General features: G+C 35.2%; 1 protein-coding gene across 2 annotated transcripts; it reads left to right on the top strand.

The window, feature by feature from the left end:
• The first annotated feature begins 126 nt into the window (after positions 1 to 126).
• On the top strand, positions 127 to 20,519 carry LOC114325149 (uncharacterized). 2 transcript variants are annotated; one of them, XM_028273104.2, is made up of 4 exons: positions 127 to 213; positions 262 to 388; positions 14,241 to 14,442; positions 19,847 to 20,519. In XM_028273104.2, the coding sequence occupies exons 1-4, from the start codon at positions 211 to 213 to the stop codon at positions 20,034 to 20,036; spliced, it is 522 nt and encodes a 173-aa protein (XP_028128905.1). In that variant the 5' UTR covers positions 127 to 210; the 3' UTR covers positions 20,037 to 20,519. The 2 variants fall into 2 exon arrangements, with proteins under 2 accessions (XP_028128905.1, XP_050506011.1); XM_050650054.1 differs by lacking the exon at positions 19,847 to 20,519 and adding an exon at positions 14,779 to 15,166.
• The last annotated feature ends 246 nt before the right edge of the window (positions 20,520 to 20,765 follow it).

Here is a 20,765-nt window from a genome sequence, read left to right on the forward strand (position 1 = left end):
CGCCGATACATTCAGTAATAACTATAAACATTAACATAATTATTTATACAGGGCGCCCAAAAATTTTTTTAAATAAAAATCCTAAGGTAAAAGTGTGCCAACCCTTATTTGAGCCCATATGAACAATTTGGTTCTATAATGACATATTTGTCAAATGTATTTGCATTTCACTGATTTTCTTTTTAATAGCGCTTTATAATACAATTATTAATGGTACGTTTATTTTTAAATCATATCAAATAAAAAATATTTTTATTTTAGGCTCTATTTAAACGGACTACCACAGTAGATAAAGAAACTACTAGAAAAAAGTTACCACCAAAGTTTATTTTAAGCTCATCTCAAAAAGACGATCTTAAACAGGCTTTCGATCTTTTTGATCACCAAGGTAAGCCAGTAAATATATTTCAGTGGTGTCCCAAATACTTACAATTTAAATTTTTTATCTTTGTATAGCTAAGTATAATCGGAAAACCGAGTGATCAATTTTACTAAAGCTAGGTCAACAAAGTACAGAATTTTCAGCTTGATTCGTCAAATTTCTGCAGAATCTGGTTCAATAATGTGTTGAAGATCCACTGTTTCTTATACACTAATTAACACGTCTGGGTATAATTCTAATGAGGCAGTCAATATCCTGTTGGGGTATCTCATTCCAGATTATTAAAACTTCGTGAATAAGAGCTCAGATAAATATTAAGAATCTGTTCTTTGTCTTCGTGTAAGATAAAGAACAGAGAAGAACAGCAAGGATTCAGAAAAGGCAGGTCGACAACGGATGCTATATTTGACATGAAACAAATGAAAGAGAAGTCGATAGAATATAACAAACCCGCATACATTTGTTTCGTAGACCTAACAAATGTATTTGACAGAGTCAGACTTAGTGATATAGCGGGTAATAGCGGACGCTTAAGTTATTTTACTTATAAAAATATCAATTATTACTTCATAGTATTTAAAACAAGTGCAAATTAAATGATAAATACTACTTATTGATACTTTATTTAAAAAACAGCATAAACAACGATAAAACTAATGTACCTAATAAACATTAAAAAAATACAGTTGTGTCCGATTTTAGCCATGCTTGTCGGGTAATGGCGTCAGAGGGCCGCTATTAGCCGTAACACAATTTTATTGGCAAAAGTCACACACAAATATTTTTTTTGTGCATCAGTACATGTTTTATGAGCCCAAAGTGCACATAATGTACATTTCATCCATACCTCGTTGTTTTTCCAAACTCTCCTCAGACTAAGCAAATATCTTCATTAATATCTTTGTCTTCTTCACTGTCCCAAAAAATTTTTTCCTGATCAGTTTCGTCCTCATAGTTCACTTTACCTTTGTTTCTCTTAGATTTTTCTTGCTTCTCGGATTGCCTTTATTCCACAATTCTTCTTTTCGCAATAATTCGTTTTGAAGAGTCAACTTTTTTTAGACATTTTTCTTCTAGTTTTGCTTTAAATGGTGTTGAAGTAAAAATTTTAGAGTGTTGTTTTTTGCTGTTTCGAATCTTCTATTTTGTTTCCGATGTACAAAGCAATGCTAATATTTCTGCAAAAATGGTTCCTACAGCATCGTTTTCTGTCTTATTTACTTCAGCTGACGCTTTGTTCTCATTGTTAGTTGAAGTCGAAGGAATGGGAGATTTCTCAGTTGTTCAACGGCATTTGACTTCAGTTGATGATTTTTCAGAAGTTGTTTCATTCTCCTTTTGAACACGTGTAATATTTAAATTATTTTCGGTCTCTTCACTTGATCTGCTATCATTCAGAGTCGCTGCAGGTAAGAAAAGGGGTCAGTCCGCAATTACCCGCTTGTCCGCCATTAACCAAAATCATGTGTCCGGTATTAGCCGAAATGCACTTTCAAAAATATTAGGTTATAACGGCGATCTCTTAAGGAATTAATGAAAATAATTATGTTCAAATTCTCACTAAAGAATCACATTCAAATAGCTGCACTGGAGAGACAAATATCGCAATACTTAAAAATATTTACCTACCTTTAAAAAACACAGTTTGTTGTAATGCACACTCAAGAAATCACTTTTCGTTTGAGAAATTTACGAGCGTAGCAGTCCTACTCAATTCAAAACTTGTCAGACGACTGACTTTGTGTATTGCTACACTTAGCGTGGCAAAGTAAATATTAGAGACTTAGGCCCGGTACTTTATGTCTCCGTTAACAGCCGGTTAGTTAACCGGGGTTTAATCGGGACAGAAATATATGCATAACATAGATATAAACGCAATTATACTTATTATTATATTCATAAATAATTATAATAATTATTATAATTGCTTTTATTACAACGCAAGAGGCCCTATGAGGTACTTTTCTGTCCCGATTAAACCCTGGTTAGCTAACCGAGGTTTAACCGGGACATAAAGTACCGGCCCTTAGTCTGGCCAAAATATAATGTGTCCGGATTTAGCAGCGTGTCTTATCTGCCATTACCCGACTTTACCCTATTACAGAAAATGAAGAAAAAAAGGATACATGCAAACATTGTGGAAGTTATAAAACAAATCAAAAATAACAACACGACAAAAATTAACACAAGCGACACCACTATGGCCAACAGGCCAACATACCAACACCAGGGGGAATCAGGCAGGGAGACAGCCTCAGCCCATTTCTATTCAATATTCTGATGGACAGAATAATGGAAGATGTGGAATCGCTACAACTATGTGTGCTATGCGGATGATGCAGCCCTGATTGCAGAGGATGAGGATGACCTACAAAGACAACTTTATCGGTTGTACCAAGCATGTGGATGACCTGAACATGAACATATCCACGCAGAAAAAAAAATGCATTACCACTGCGAAAGATTCAATTATATGCAAGCTCGTAATACAGGGGAAACCCAGAGAACAGCTAGACCAGTTCAAATATCTAGGTATATATTTATCAAGTTATCATGACCTAACCAGAGACCTAAGAGGACAAATAAACAAGGCCGCAGTCCGCAGTCATGTCCGGATGTTTGAGAGATGTGGTCCGGAATAACCCATAATATGAGAATGGACAGCAAAGTTAGAATTTATAAAACTTGCATCAGACCTGTTATGACCTATGACCTATGGTATTGAATCAAGAGAAGACACCAATAAAACCAAAAGCATGCTACGAACAGCCGAAATGAAGATACTAAGAGCAATTACAGGGAAGACAGGAAGGGATAGAATACGAAACAACATAATCAAGGAACAATGTTGCATGCAAGATGTAGTAAGGTGGGGTAGGAAAAGACGAAGAGAATGGTTCAGTCATGTAAAAAGAATGGAGGAGCACAGACTAATGAAGAATTGCGCTAGAAGGAAATCTAGCTGGCAAGCGTCCACCGGGGAGACCGCCAAAAAGGTGGAGAGATAGCTGGCCGTCTACCTCTCAATAAAGAAATACTTCAACGTCGGAATTAACAGATCGACAGATCTACAACAAGTATAAGATGAAGAAGAAGAAGAGTAAGAGCTGCTAAAGTCTATGGAGGGTATTGCAAATTAAAGAGCCTGCAACGTATCATGTCCAAGACATACTCAATTGGAGGGACAGATCAGGAGATCGTGGTGGGCAAGGTAAATGGCTGATGTGATGTTGATCCATGAAGGCTAACGATTTTCTGGCAACATGCAGTCTGGTATTACCTTGCTTAAAAATATCGCATTTTGGATGGTAATTAGGAATGGAATAAGATGAGGCCCCACTATCTGAATATAGCACCGCGTTGACGGATTCTATGCCGCCAATTCGGACTATTCCAGTAAAAGACAAACTTTTTCTTAATGTCAATAAATGTAAAGTAGTAAGATATTCTAGAAAGGAAAATAAGATTGATTTTAATTATGTAATTCATGGGTCAGAACTGGAAAAATGTAATAGCATTAAAGATTTAGGAGTTAGGTATATTTGATTCAAAATTAACCTTTAATGACCATATTGAGCAGAAAGTATCTGCTCAAAAAATGTATGGTTTTATCATCAGAAACTGTAGAAATTTTAGTGATATAAGACCGATTAAACTGCTGTATCTATCGTTAGTGCGAACAAAACTAGAATATTGTAGCCTAATTTGGTATCCTATTTATAGATGTGATATGCAAGAGATTGAAAAGGTACAACGAAAACTTTTAAAATATTTAGCATTTAAGGTTGATGGAGTATTATCCTGCTCATGGTTATTATTACGATTTGTTATGTAACAGGTTTGATATTGTAAGTTTAGAGTTAAGAAGAGTTATATTTTCGGTATCATTTTTATTTAAGTTATTACACAACTGTATTGACTGCAGCGATATATTAGACCAAATTAGATTTAATGTGCCACGAATATCTTCCAGGTCAACTATCGTGTTTACTTGTCCACGCGCGAGAACAAACATATTACTAAAGTCACCGATTTATGTTATGTGCGATAACTATAACAAAATATGCAACCATTGTGATATTTTTTCATGCTCAATTAATCATCTAGTTGATACCTCATTGGTTTATGGAGTACCTTAAATTGTTAATTTTTTTTGATTTATTTTTTTATTTCTTATTTACATAGTTATTTGTTTAATTAAATTGTTCTCACTCTTTATTTTCATCATACTGATTGTATGCTATCTGAAAAATGTATTTCAAATTTGTACCCTAGAAATGGGAAACTGTTGGGTAATAGAGCTATTATTTATTTATTTATTTATTTATTTATTTTATCCCAAGGCTTGTGGATTAGTACTTCATCTGTAACTTCATTTGAGAATCTTTTGTCAATGGTATATGAAGCATCCTTGGCGCGTTGAAGATTCGCCTCTATAATTTTAATCATTGTTACCTCTTGGAGCGTCTTTCCCCCAGGCCCTTAGTTAGAGCCATCTCTATTGGCTTCACTTTTAACTCTGTCTCTTTAAGCTAATTTTGCGTTTGTAGAGTTTTTCAGTTGCCTCTTTTTTATTTTCGCGGTTGCTGGCCTTGTGAGGAAGAGGAAGCCTTCCCCTTTCTCTTTGGCTAGTTTGCTTAAACTTTCCCGGAGAGTTAGGCTGTACGCCCCTTGCTTCCGTTTTCTTCGGCCTTTGTTGCTCCGAGGAAGAAGACGTCTACTGTCTCCTGACATCCTTTGGTCTGATGTAGTGATGTTGATTATAGTTACTTTCGAGTATTCGTTACAAATCGTTACTTTTGTATAAAGTAATCATTTAAAGTATTCGTTACTTTGATTATTTTGATTACTTTTGTTACTTTTGTATTTACGTACCGGTAATCATATCGAGAATAGCATTTCTCAGTATTTCGTATAAGTATAAGATCCGATACAACGACCTTCACCGATCTATTTAATGGATTTAAATTAAATGATATGTAATTGTTCCGTCATTGCTGCTCCACAATATCAGTAATCTCGAGTAATCTGTTTGCATTAATTAAGTACCAAAAATAAACCCTCGAATCTGTAGATGACGTACCTTAGCAGTAATCCAAGGCACCCAGGTACTTCTGATTACAAATTCGTGTTCAGTGACTCTAAATACCCCGAAATAAGAAAATATGGCCCTTAATATACTGAGTTTAACATGTTTATGCATTTTTCGATGCGTTTTATACACTTTAAAATGTAATAATGCATTTCCACCTATTTTTTTATTGTAGACTTTTTTCCAGACGTTATCCTTATCTTAAATACAATGAAAAAAGTTGCAAGTCTCTATATACCTACTATATTTAAAAATCGATTTATTCCTGTGTTTTTAGTGTTAAATGCCCTCCCTGGTCTAATAAAAACAATGCCATACCTACATGTAAAATTAAAGTTGATGATCATAGTCTAGAATATTATCATTTCTACATATTTTCCGGTCAATCTAAGCTATTTTTTTCTAGGCCTGATAAGAATAGTGTGTATTTATTATTAAAATCTAATGTGTTGCACTTTTATTTTCAAAAGAACTAACATCTGTGAAATTCTGTGAATTATCTACCTCGACAAATCGTATAGACATCAGTTTCTGGGTGCATGCTTTGTTGAATGATATACCTCCCTCTGTTTCAGCTACTTCTCAGCGCCCTGTAATCCTGTAAAACTCTTCATAGCCTTCGCCCTTCATAGATAAAATTTTAGTTAACTGTACTGATACCGAACACTCGTGGAATACCGGTCCGACATCAATCGATATCAACCGAGTAGATATAATACTCAAAATCAAAATAGGTACTCGCTCTGATATGATTGGTACGAAGTAACGAAGTAATCAGAGTAATCAAAGTAATCAAAGTAACGATTTACCTCTCTTTATAGTAATCGTTACTTTCGGTATTCGTAAGTAACGAGTACGAGTACCTTGTAATGAATAGTTTACTTTTTCAACATCACTAGTCTGATGATGATCTAACCAAAGCCGAAGAAGGGCCTTAAACTTATTTTTTCTCAAAGGCCTGACGAGATGGATCGCCTATTGAGAAAGTCCAGGTATTTGCTGGATCAGATTTCTAGCAGTGAAGTACCAGTCCTGAGTCTTCAGACTAAAGCTGGAATACTTCAGCCACATTGTTAGGCGATCTAAAAATATCTCTTGCATCTCAATATACCGGAAAAGATTCAAACTATACGTGGTCATGGCAGAAGGAGAACATCATTTTTTAAAAACTAAAGACAGTGCTACGGACAATTGACTACATTATTATTTCGAGCTGCTGGAAATAAAGCCACGATAACGAATACCTATGGTAGCCAACATGATACCCAACGATCCAACGTAACAACGCTCACCTAGTTGTTACGTCATTATGCTTTACTTTACATTTTTTAATTTTAATTTGACAAATGGTACGGTTTATTTCGCAATCAGATTATAGTGTAATGTGTAGTGTGTGTGCGCTGAGTAAATGACTTATTACTTAGTAAAGTTGACTTCATTTTCTTTACAAAAAGACGCTAATTGTCTCCGAGCGTCTGCTGTCCTTCCGGTGAGTACCGATCCCACGATGATAGAAAATTTGACAAATTTAAATTATAGTATTTTTACTACAAAAACGATATTACGTAGGTCAAAATTTTTGACGTAGAGAACTACAAAAATTTTGAGCTACGCAATATCGCTTTTGTAGTAAAAATACTATATTTTAAATCCTGTATAGCTTACTCTTCTTCTTTTCCGGTTGCTCTTAATCTGTTATTAAAATAAAATAAGTTGTTTTTACCGGTCTGTTTTTACAAAGTTAGGTTTAAATATTTTGTGAAAATATATTTTTTTTATTTTATAAATATTTACGAATGCCAAGCATAATGTTTTAACTGAGATTTTTAATTGTGTTATGATAACAAAACTGTTATTTTATTACATCCTTCTTAATAAACATAATATTCTTAGGTTTGTAGGTATAGACCAGGGTAATAAGCTAGAAATAGACCATGTTCGGGACACTCAAAGATCCAGGTAGCTGACTACTTTTTTAGTTATTGTAGACCTATATATAGGAAGAAAACCTACCTGTTTCCTGCCTAGAGTTCGCGTCCGTTTTTTAATTATTAACAATTTAGTGCAAAATCGCGATTATTTCGATTTTTTGCACCCCATTCAAAAGCTAAATAGTTAACATAAAATTACAAAATTTAATTTTTTAGAACATTAAAAAACCTTCAAGATGCCGATTTTTTAAAGCTAAAAAGTTAATTTATTGCTAGGCAAACTGCAAAATAATGAAAAATCGTTATTTGTTAATAACTTTTACTAAGATTACCTTAGAACTTTAGTGTTTCACCCAAAGTTGGGTATTGGGGTACTTAACAAACCCTAAAATTTGAGACCGATCCATTAATTAGTTAAGAGTTATTCTAATTGTTTATCCCAGAGACCTTTATTTTGCAATAACATAAGACAGAAAATAATGAAGATAGGCAATTCTGAGTATGCCAAATGAAAGTAGAAAACTGATACTATCAAAATGTATTAAAAAACGATAAAAAGATTATCTAAAAATCAAAAATCCTAATGCCAAATTTGTGAAATTTTGTAGTTTAAAAACATTTAGAATAACTTTAAAAATATTGTCTGTAAAAAAAGTCATTTTACATGTTACAAAAGCTGGTATTTTACACGAATTTTTAAAAATGTAGTTTAACTGGTGACTAGTCGTGGTAAGTGAAGCTGGGAGCTGGGAGCTGGGAGCTGGGAGCCGAAAACTGCACGTGTTCAAAAACTAAAAAAAGCAACTTAAAACTAATATCATTTTCTATATCTCGGTATCTACTGAATATATTTTGATCGTTCTTTTTTAATTTGCATGTAATTTTTCTGTACATTACAAATATGTAATTTGTCTAGACATTTATTAATTAATAAATAGTCTAATTTCTTTGAACAATTTTTGAAAAAATAATTTTTTCCCAAAAATCCATGATTTTAATCATACTATCCCTATTAATCATAGAAAAAGTTAAGGTATACTTTAATAAATAAATTATCTTCTGATTGTGTAAGGGTTCTGGAACACATCGTGAAGCTGGTGGATACCTGGACTAAAAACCATGACCTAATAATATCTCCAGAAAAATCTGCCATCATGATATTTACGAGACATAGGATACGTACACCTGATAGTTTACACCTGTCAGGATATGATATACCAGTTGTCAATGAGTATAAATATCTTGGTATGATCTTAGACCCTAAATTACTATGGTCGAAACACGTCCAATATGTAAAAAAAGGTGTGAAAGAGGTATAAATCTTCTAAAATGTGTCACTGGTAGAAAGTGGGGTGCCGATCCTAAAGTATCATTGATGTTCTACAGGACCTACGTGCGATCGATTCTGGATTACGGATGTATATTATACGGTTCAGCAAGCAATACGCATCTACTAAAAATAGATCGTATTCAGTTTAAAAGTTTGAGAATAACTCTGGGTGCTATGAAATCTACACCATGTCCGCTGCTGCTTGCTGAAAGTAATGAACTGCCTTTAAAAAATCGTAGAAATTTATTGGCAACCAAATATGTTCTAAAATTGAGAGCAAGAACAAGTGACTTACTGAGTATGCTGTATGAGTTATCTATTCAAAATTTAGTAAATAATTACTGGAGAATTAAAAATTCTCCACCGTTAGCCGATACTTTTCTGGAAACCAATGATTTACCGGTTACATTAGCAACAAACTATGTCAAGCCACTTTATAAATTAGATTTTGACACGATTTACAAAAAACTAAATATTATATTTCCGAAATATTCAGAATCATGTAAAATAAATAACACTTTATTGAAATCCATATTGAGTGAATACACTAATAAAACCATAATCTACACAGACGGCTCTAAACTTAACGATGGAAAGGTAGGGTCTGCAGTGTACATTCCTTCCAAAAACAAGTCATTTAAAATAAAACTTCATTCGCATTGCTCTATTTACACCGCAGAAGCAGTAGCTATTGGGAAAGCTCTGGATTGGCTGGAGCACGAGGGTATACAAGATGGAGTGATTATTTCGGACTCTAAGTCAGTTCTTAGCGGACTTAATAATATTGAATTAAATCGTAAGACCTGTGAGCTGATATGTGAAATTAAACATAAAATTAGAAACAAAAATGTAACATTTATTTGGGCAAAAAGTCACAGCGGGATAAAAGGTAATGAAATAGTAGACGAGCTTGCTAAGAATTCCACGCATTCTGGTATACAAGAATATATTTTCACTGTTACGGATCTAACCAAATTTCATAATGAAAAAATAAACTATAACTGGAAAGACAGATGGAAAGTATTGGCGAATAATTCAAATAATCATTATTATAAGATTCATCCTGTGTTACCATCCTTGACAGAATTACCACATATATTTCAATATAACATAACTAAACGATCAGCTGCAACTATCGTTAGACTAAAAACTAGTCACGGTGCTGTTCCAGCTCACCTGGCTAGATTCAACATTATCGAATCAGGAAAGTGCTCATGCGATAATATTTCCCAGTGTGATATTAATCACATCCTTTTTGGATGTTTTAAGAATAAAACGCTTTCAGATATATTTTCTGAAAACCTTGTAAAAGGTAAGGTGCAACTTCCAGCAAACATAACCCATCTGCTGTCACTCAATCAGAAATCAATATTTGAACTCGTATGCAATCATCTATACGCTTCCGGATATATAATTTAGATTTGTAAGAGTCAAGTTTCAGTTCGTAATATACCATAATTAATAACTTATAATAAGATTATATTAATATGCAAAAATCTGTGGCAAATGGACTAGTTTCCATGCCAAACATCACCATCATCATCATCATCATCATAAATTATCTTCAATAAATAATTATCTAATAAAAATCATTTATTTATTAAAGTGTACTTTAACTTTTTCTGTGATCATTAATGATACTATAATTAAAAAAATAGATTTTTGTAAAAAAAAATATTTTTCAAGAATGGTTTAAACAAATTAGACTGTTTATTAATTAATAAATTTATAAACAAATTGCATATTTCTAATGTACGTAAAAATTACATACCAATTAAAAAAAGAAAGATCAAAATACATTGAGTTGATCCGGAGATACAGCAAATTATATTCGTTTGAAATTGCTTTTTCGGTATTTTAACTCGCTGGATTTTTAGGTTCCCCCTAGTAATCGATTCCACTATATTTTTGAAAAATTGTAGAGGGTGCTGTGAAGGTATAATGTTTGTGCAAATTTTTTAAGAAAAAATACAAATCCCCTTCTTTAAAATGGCATTAATGAGCAGGGCCGTCTTGAGCATACACGGCGCCGGGGTGCAAGACTCGTCTTTGCGCCCCCTTTTGTCAGAAGATTATATAGTTTATCATCATCTTCTTCTTCAGGTGCCATCTCCGCTACGGAGGTTGGCCATCATCATAGTTATTTTAATTATTGAGGTAGTAGCTCTAAACAGTTGTTTTGAGCTGCATCCAAACCATTCTCTGAGGTTCTTCAGCCATGAAATTCGTCTTCTGCCGATGCTTCTTCTGCCATCTATCTTTCCCTGCATTATGAGTCGCAGGATGCCATACTTCTCGCCCCGCATCACATGTCCGAGATACTGTAGATTTCTTTCTTTATCATCATCATCATCATACAACTCTTCCGTCCACTGCCGGACATAGGTCTCTCCCATTTTTCGCCACTCTCCACGATTCTGTGCGTCTTGTTGACATTTCTTGGACATTCGTTTAATGTCGTCCACCCAGCGTGTTGATAGTCGTCCTCTGCTGTGTTTGTCTTCTCTTGGGCGCCAGTCAATTAGTTTTCTGGTCCATCTTGAGTCTGGCTACGTGACCTGCCTAATTCCATTTCAGCTTGGCTATGCGTTCGACGACATTAAAATAGTGATACCTGTTCTTTTCCTCAGGTCTTGGTTCCTTATTTTGTGCTTTTGTGTTATTTTCCATGTGCCTTTGTGCCACTCGCATTTTTAGTGCTGTTGTTTTGGTGAGTATGATAGCTTCTGCTTCGTATGTTGCTCTTAAAGATGTCTCTTGGGGAACCATACGCCATCCAAGTAAGTATTATTCGTCGTTGAAATTCACACGACTGATTATTCTTGCTTATTCTGATTTAATAAACGAGATATATATGTACATTTCTGTCAATTCGACCACTCGATTTTGGATGGTTAGGTGTTCGCTGGGAACTAAATTTGTCATAAATTTGGTCTTACTGACTGCTCATTTTTAGACCTATTGTTGAACATACGTTTTCTAATTCTTGTAGCATTTGTTGTGCTTCACCTAGATCTTGGGTTATAAGTATTATAGGTACTATATCGTCGGCAAAACGCAGGTGATTGAGCATTTCCCCATTTATTTCTATTCCTCTATTTTCCCACTTTTGCATCTTAAAGGCTTATTTGAGGACCGTTATAAATAATTTAGGTGAGAGAGTGTCGCCCTGTCTCACACCTCGCTTGATATGTATTTCTGATGGTATCATGTAGTTTTAAATTGTGGTACAGTCGAACCCGCTTATTGGAATAGCCTCGTGCCATGCAAAAGTATTCCTATAACCGGGATATTCTAATAACCGATTATTGGTTGCTGGTATAAACGTTTAAAGACCTCACATTTCTATTCCTTAAACGGGGATATTCCTTTAAACGGTATTCTAATAAACGAAAAAACTTGTAAGAACATTTTTTACTTAGAATCACCCAAAAAATACAAAAAAATGTTTTGTTTTGCGAAAAATCGCTGTTTTATGTAATTCCTCAAGTTCTTTGTTTATAAAAATCTTATCGACATCCGGATCAACTGTTACCCAAAAAATTCGTGTTCTACGGGTCAAAATACATAAAAAACTTGGGTAAGTCCATCTGAATTAAGGAGGCCGTTGTACAGGTACAGGCCAGGCCCCCCCTGGCGAGACAGGACTATATCGCTCGTTTGCAAAGTTTTGCTCTATTAACAATAGCTTAATATAGCCAATATATTAACCTTTGCTAAAATATTTGTACCATGTCACGACAGAGCAGGTAAACTTAAAAGTTTAATTTTGTCATCAATAAACTTGTGATGCCCAGCAGTGGACAAGCGAAGATTGAATGATGATGAAGCCTGCGATGTTTCTTGTGTCATTGTCGTATTTGTTGTTGTCAAGAATTGAGTATAATGCATCATAAATTTTCCCCATATTAAAACGAAATATTTTTTGAGTCAATTCTACTCTTCTCAACTTTGAGTTTTAATGTAAAGGTATGACATTCTTGAAACATAAAATCTTAAAAATTACATACATTTCGTGAATAGTTGAAAAAAAAAATAATTTCCAATGAGCATTTAGCAGCGTCATTTTGCACTAAATTTGATTAAGACTGTGAGCTGTGAGCCACGCAAGGAATATAAGACACACGAGGATTCATGTCCAAAAAAATTTTTTTGGAAGCCAATATTTTCTCTTTTCTCTTTTCATATTTGCTCCATTATCATACCCTTGGCCTCATAAATGATCTAAAATCAATATTCAATAATTTCAAAAATTCAAATAATTTTGTTTATCTTTGTCCGGTAGTAGAAACCTGTAAAAAACCTAGACTAACTTCGGCCGTCATAAAATATTCTACCGCCACCTTTAAAAAATACCGACTAGCAATGCGGCGATTTTACATACACACAGCTCCACAAACGATAGTAACTTTTGTCAGCAGAATCGGAGCTTTGCTCCTAATCTAAATGGGTTTTTATATCGTAGGTGTAATAAGCATATTTCAATACCGAAAGTGCACTTATATATTTTTGTTGTTTGTAGTTTGTTAAGGACATGAAGCGCAAGTTTGAGCCTAACAAGTGTTCGGCTTGCGCCCCTTGGACTTGGCGCCCGGGTGCCTCGCACCCCTTGCACCCCCGGGTTAAGACGGCCCTGTTAATGAGATTCCTTAATTATTAGCTGTGAATTAAAAAAAACATATGACTAACTTTGTCCCAAATAAGTCCAGGCTAAATTTTTTATTTGAAAATTCGTGTTAAAATACTATCTTTTCGAATATATAAACAGATTGTTTCTACGGACAACATTTTTAAAGTTATTCTAAATGTTTATAAACTACAAAATTTTAAAAATTTGGCATTACGATTTTTGACTATGTTAATCATGTTTTTATCTTTTTTTAATACATTTTGATACTATCACTCTTCTACTTTCATTTGGCATACTCAGAATTGCTCTATTTTCATTATTTTCTGTCTTATCTTATTGCAAAATAAAGATCTCTGGGATAAACAAATAGAATAACTCTTAAACTAATTAATGGATCAGTCTCAAATTTCGAGAGTTTGTTAAGTACCCTAATATTCAACTTTGGGTGAAACACTAAAGTTCTAAGGTAGTTTTAATAAAAGTTATTAACAAATAACGATTTTAATTTATTTTGCAGTTTGCGTAGCAACAAATTAACTTTTTAACTTTAAAAAATCTGAATTTTGAAGGTTTTTCAATGTTCTAAAAACTGAATTTTGTAATTTTATGTCAACTATTTATTTTTTGAATGGAGTCCAAAAAATCGAAAAATCGCGATTTTGGCACTAAATTGTTAATAATTAAAAAACGGACGCGAACTCTAGGCAGGAAACAGGTAGGTTTTCTTCCTATAGGTCTACAATAACTAAACAAGTAGTCAGCTACCTGGATCTTTGAGTGTCCCGAGAAAATCCTTATTACCCTGAACTAGTAATTGCGAGTACATTTTAACTGTTTTTTGTTGAAAGGTTTTATATATTTATATGTTATTATAGGAGTTGGCAAAATTGACATAAAAGATCTTAAGGTAGCTATACGAGCACTTGGTTTTGAACCAGGAAAAGAAGAAATACGGAAGATGGTAGCTGATATTGACAAAGCAGGAACTGGAAAAATATCATTCGATGACTTCTTATACCTCTTAGCTACGAAAATGTTTGAAAATGATACAAAAGAAGATATGATCAAAGCTTTTAAGTATGTGTCATTCTTTTTGTTACTCTTCACTACAATTTAACTAATCTTCACGATAATCAAAGGGATGCATAATATGGACTATTCCACGAACATACGCTTGTTTTGGATTACTTCGACAACGAATATTTTACTGTGCAACATAAGAAGTACGAAAGTAAATGGCGCTAATAATTATTCCAATAAACAACAATGTAATTTGCAATTTACTTTCGTTCTTCTTATTTTGCACAGTAAAATATTCGTTGTCGAAGTAATCCAAAACAGGCGTATGTTCGTGGAATAGGGTATAGCATACTTTCTTTATGAATATAATAATAAAATCGCATAATTTTACAGACAGTTAGACTTAGCACTGGTATGGGAGGACTGGTATAAAACATGGCATAACACTGGCATGGCGGGAAATTCCTACAGGCAAAAGACCACTCGGACGTCCCAGACTGCGGTGGAGAGGTAACATCCAAAGAGATCTCCGGAAAATGAACATTCCATTTGACCCTAGGTTGATGCAAGACCGAACAAATGGAAAAAAAGTTGTACATTCAGCCAGGACCCACCCAAGATTGTAGCGCTACGTGATGATGATGAGACCTAGCAAGTAGGGATGGCTCGAGCCGAGCCGAGCCGAGCTTTTGACAAGCTTAAGCTCGGCTTAAAATTTCGAGCCGAGCTCGAGATAGAAGCTCGGCTTGAACTTCGAGCTGCAGGTTGAGCTCGTGGCTCGTGTCGACTCAGCTCGAATATTTCGAGCCTGTATATTGAAAATTAGTGATGTTGATTATAATTACTTTCGAGTATTCGTTACAAATTGTTACTTGTGTATAAAATAATCATTTACAGTATTCGTTACTTTGATTACTATGATTACTTTTGTATTTGAGTACCGGTAATCATAATATGAGGTAATCATGATATCGAAAATCGTATTTCCAGTAGGTAGGTATTTTGTATAGGTATTCCGATATAACAAGTAGGTAATCATTTACAGTATTCGTTACTTTGATTACTGTGATTACTTTTGTTACTTTTGTATTTGAGTACCGGTAATCATATCGAGAATCGTATTTTTCAGTGTGTAGGTATTTTGTATGCCCCCCCCCCCTAAATGCCCTGGTCTAATTCTAATAAAACAAATGCAATACATGCAAAATTAAAGTTGTTGATCTGATCATACTGTAGAAACATTATCATTTCCACATTTTTCCGGTCAGTCTAGAATCTAGAAAGTAATCAAGTGTACTAGTTGTAGATACAATAGTCGTTAATGGCTCTGATACGATTGGTACGAAGTAACGAAGTAATCAGAGTAATCAAAGTAATCAAAGTAGATAAAATAGTCGTTACTCGCTCTAATACGATTGGTACAAAGTAACGAAGTAATCAGAGTAATCAAAGTATTCAAAGTAATCAAAGTAGATACAATAGTCGTTGTCGTTACTCGCTCTGATACGATTGGTACGAAGTAATCAGAGTAATCAAAGTAATCAAAGTAGATACAATAGTCGTTACTCGCTCTGATACGATTGGTACGAAGTAACGAAGTAATTAGAGTAATCAAAGTAACGATTTGCCTCTCTGTATAGTAATCTTTACTTTCGGTATTCGTAAGTAACGAGTACTTTGTAACAAATAGTTACTTTTTCAACATCACTATTGAAAATACATATTTGTAGTCTGAATTACGTATTCTCAAACAAAAGTATCAGTCGTAGCAAAAAAAAATGAATTAGAAAAGGTATTAGAGTATTACCTAAAATATTGACAAGCTAGTTAAGGAAAGCTCGACTCGTTTCGAATTCAGGTCGGCTCTACCCGGCTCGAAAAAAAAAAATTGATTTAGCTCGAAGCTCGGCTCGCAAGAAACAGACTGGCTTGAGCTCGAAGCTTGGCTCGTCAAACGAGCGGAGCCTCGAGCCGAGCCGTGTTAAGGTCGAGCTTGTGACCATCCCTACTAGCAAGGTTAGAATTTGAGAGAAACTATTTGTTTCAGAAGTCAGATGGCTCAAGGGCTCAAGGACTCATTCACCAAGAACATTAAAATATTTTAATTAACTCTATCTAAGGTCATATGAATATAAATTACAGACGGAGATCGATGAGAGATAGGTAAGAGAGAATACTTATAGAGCCAATTAGAAATCAATTCGAGAGGTTTATACTTACCTGCTCCATTTAGGTCAGAAATAGAGTTCTATTTAGAACTTTTCATAAAGAAACATATTAAAGAAATCATATTTTTAACGTTTGAAGAAGATAGGTCTACAGAGATTTTGCATCCTGAATAAAGCTTCTTCTTCTAGTTCCATATCGCTATCGTGACTTTGACAGCTCTGACAGCAGCTCTGAATAACGATGTAGTCGATTTTCCATACCATTGCCTTAGATTTTTCAGCCATGATGTTCTTCTACCAGGAGCACGTTTGCCTTGGATCTTTCCCTGAATGATCAAATGTAAAAGATCATATTTTTCAGGGTGTCTCATACTGTGACCGAAGTATTTCAGCTTCCTTCTCTTTATTATATTGACCAGTTGTTTTGCATAATCTTTGAATTGTATATGAAAAAATTTCAAGGAAATCTCGACTTGCAAGTCGCAGTTATTAGAAATTTATAAGAAAGGAAAAAGAAAAAAGAGATTACTTAAAGAGTTTAGTAAAAAAGTAAGCCGGTGAATTTACTAACAAGACTGATAGCTTGTGCAGGAATAGGAAGCTGTGAGTATATGAAATTAAGTAGAAACAAGGATATTTGATTGTTCGCATGGAGAGGGTGTTGCTGTTTGGCTGTTATGTTTCTCCAAACGTGAAATACGAGAGGAAGATGGACTAGATCTTGCAGGAAGAGGAGAATGCGTGGTGCTGGAAGACTTCAAAGCAAAAACAGCGGAGTGAGATCTCCTATCACCGACACTCACGGCAGAATACTGACTGACTGGTTGGGTACTCTGGACCTCATCGTACTAAATATATACATATGTGGAGCCCACTTTTGTTAGGAGAAGGAATACGACAAGGAGTAGCGGCGAAAGCAAGGGTATATGAGGAAGGGATCTCCCATCATAGACACTCACGGCAGAATACTGACTGACTGGTTGGGTACTCTGGACCTCATGGTACTGAATATATACAGATATGGAGCCCACTTTTGTTAGGAGAAGGAATACGAAAAGGAATGGCGGCGAAAGCAAGAGTATATGAGGAACTGACAAATGGAGAGAGCAGGATGCAAGGTCAAAACCGGAGAGTCACTAAAGAACATAAAGGCACTGAGAACTGAAGCTATAGTCATAATAAGATGATTCACGAGACCAAGGGGCAGATCAGGATGAGGACATCTGGGCCAGCTATACAAGATGAAGTTTCATGCTTACCCTCCGTACAAAATACTTATGCGCAAGAAGTTCGAAGTACCACGAAGCTCTTCCCGGCCGGAAGATGGCATGCAGTATGGAGGGACGAGTGAACTGAGGTGGCTATACCCTTTACCATGGATGAACTTGTCGAGGAATTGGGCGCATTCAAGACGCACTGGTGCCTGGACTGGATCAGATACCACCTGAGACCGTGAAGGATCTACAAGGCTTCTGAAGCACATGAAAGCACTGCTGGAAGCACATACCTTTCCTAAGCCTTCGAGGACATCTAGGTTGGTACTGCTCTCCAAAGCTGGGGAAAAGTATCGCCACATCTGCCTCTCCCAGTGCATCGGTAAGGTGTATGCCCGAGGCAATTTACGCGATTTTCGTAAAAGAAAATCACGATTGGTGCAATCATGAGTGTATTTGAAGCAGGACGACGCAACAGAGGGAATGACCATCGCTGGGCGGCTCTGCTGCAGTGGAATGAGTTAATGAAGACAATGGAGGAGGAATAATGTCCTGGTTACCTGATGAATGGCGGAGTATCTGGACTAGAGAAAGATTATGGTGGAAAAGAGCACGGTTGTCAACGTGACTTCCGGGGTTCCACAGTGATCTCTCTTGGGCGCGACGCTGTGGAACCTGGCATATGAAGTTGTTATAAACTGTAAAAACGGAAAGGGCACAATTCACATCGTATTTGCAGATGACCTCGCTGTGCTGGTTGTGACTAAGGATGAGGAATAATCAAAGGTTGACTTCAATAGTGGGGATGTGTCTGATACCAAAGAAACACGTGAAGTACCTTGGAGGGACGTTGCACCAGAATGGAAAGTTGGGGGAGAATGTACGGGAAGTGACCCGGAAGGCTGCGAATAGTACAGCTGCACTGGGGATGATAATGGATGAAAGGGAGAGGGCATTACTCGGTGATGTGCAGTCGATCGGGCACCAGTCAGGAGTGGGACGGTATAGATACAGGCCTAGAACAGGCTCATGAGTGGATAAAACAATTCTACTGAGAGTGTCATGTGCCTGCAGGATAGTCTCTACGGCAGCTTTCCTGGATCTGTTCCTCTACATATGTTGGTCCTAGTGTAAAGAAAAGAGCTATATGAGAGAAGAGACCTAGACCTTAGACAAAAGAAGAGGCGAAAGAGAAAGGTCAATTGGAAGATGGCAAGAAGAATGGGATATCACGGTGGATATGGCACAGTAGGTAAAGATGCTGATCCCGAACCTAAGAGATTGGGTAGACTTTGGTCACAATCAGCTGGATTATTTCCTTACGCAGGTGCTCACAGGACACGGGTGTTTTGTGGCCTACCTATTCATTATAAACATATTATTGATATTAGTAATACAATCCAGATTGAGCCATACGACTCACACTCCCTCTAAGAGGAAAATTGACTCATCCCAGGTACCTACGGTATCAAAAGGCAGGTATTAAAATTGAGCTCTGGTGGGACATTTTCCGTGTTATCCAGCCCTAGGCGACTTGGTAAGCTGGAGTATCTCCCAAAAATTTTCGTACACATCTGGCCTTCGAGAGTAGTACAGCTTTCTGTATGGTTTATAAAGATGTTCATTTAGACCCAGCTTTTTTATGCTTTCGAGGAGGTTCTTCGGAATGACTCCAGTAGTAGATATTATAATTATAGGTATTGTCTGGGTAGTTTGCATTCTCCATTGTCTTTGTATTTGAATTCTAAGATCTCTGTACTTGGCGATCTTTTCAAGTAAATTTAGTACGTAGATTATTGATGTTAGGTATCGCCATATCAATTAGTGTTGTTTGTCTTGTTAATTTATTAAATAGTACCAGATCTTGTCTATTATGTGCCACTGTTTGATCTGTGAGCACAGTGCGGTCCCAGTATAGCTTGTAGTTGTCATTCTCAAGCATACTCTCAACCATTAGTAATACAATATTATTAATATATTGATTACCAATATTAGTACAACGATATTTTTCTTCGTTTTCCATTCCTTTTTTCATTTCTTTTTAATTTCTAAAACGTTCTTTTTGTGATAATTTTTCAGGTTGTTTGATGAAAATGGTAAAGGTTACATTACAGTTGATGATTTAAAAAAAGTAGTAATGGAACTAGATGACGACTTAACAGACGAAGAAATACTCGAAATGATCGATGAAGCTGATAGAGATGGAGATGGAGAAGTAAACCTAGACGACTTTTTAAGAATGATGAAAAAAGAAATACTCGAAATATAGTATTTTTATTAGTTAGTAGAATATTGGGTACAAAAAATAGAAATATTCTATTTTTGAAATCTTGTACTTTTTGTGTGGTATAAAACATATTTTTCATTCAAATTTTTTTGTTATTGGTTTTCTACAAAACCGACCCTGAGATGGAAGGTGAAGTATTTTGCATTTGCTCCATTGTTGAAAAATGAATTAATTTACATAACAATTTTCTGTCGTCTAAGCAGATCAATAGGATAACAAAAAAGCCAAATAAAATAAAAAACAATGGGATGAATCTATATTTTTCACTAATATTATATTTTAGCCTATGTTCATGACTATGCAGAGCCGGACTTAAGGCAGTGGGGGCCCCTGGGCAGAATTAGTGTGGGGTCCTACATCCTGCCATTAAAAAAATTGTTGTTATAACTATGATACCTACATAAGTACAAGTCAACTGCAGGGATTTCCCTTTTAGAAATTAAAAAAAAATACTATTCTAACTGGGAAATAAGCCACAATTTAACTTGAAAAATTATTTTTTTTTCTTTTCTTATTGGCTTTGGATTGCTTGATCCATTCAGCCACGATAAAATTATTTTATTGACATTTCGACTTTCACTTCGGATGTCGTTATCAAAGTACAAAATATTAATGTACTTATTTATATAAAATTAATATTTTGTATTTTGATAATGACGTCCGAAGTGAAAGCCGAAACGTTAATAAATTCATTTTTCAAGTTAAATTGTG

Source organism: Diabrotica virgifera, chromosome 5 (genome assembly GCF_917563875.1).
Source record: "Diabrotica virgifera virgifera chromosome 5, PGI_DIABVI_V3a".
Lineage (NCBI taxonomy): Eukaryota > Metazoa > Arthropoda > Insecta > Coleoptera > Chrysomelidae > Diabrotica > Diabrotica virgifera.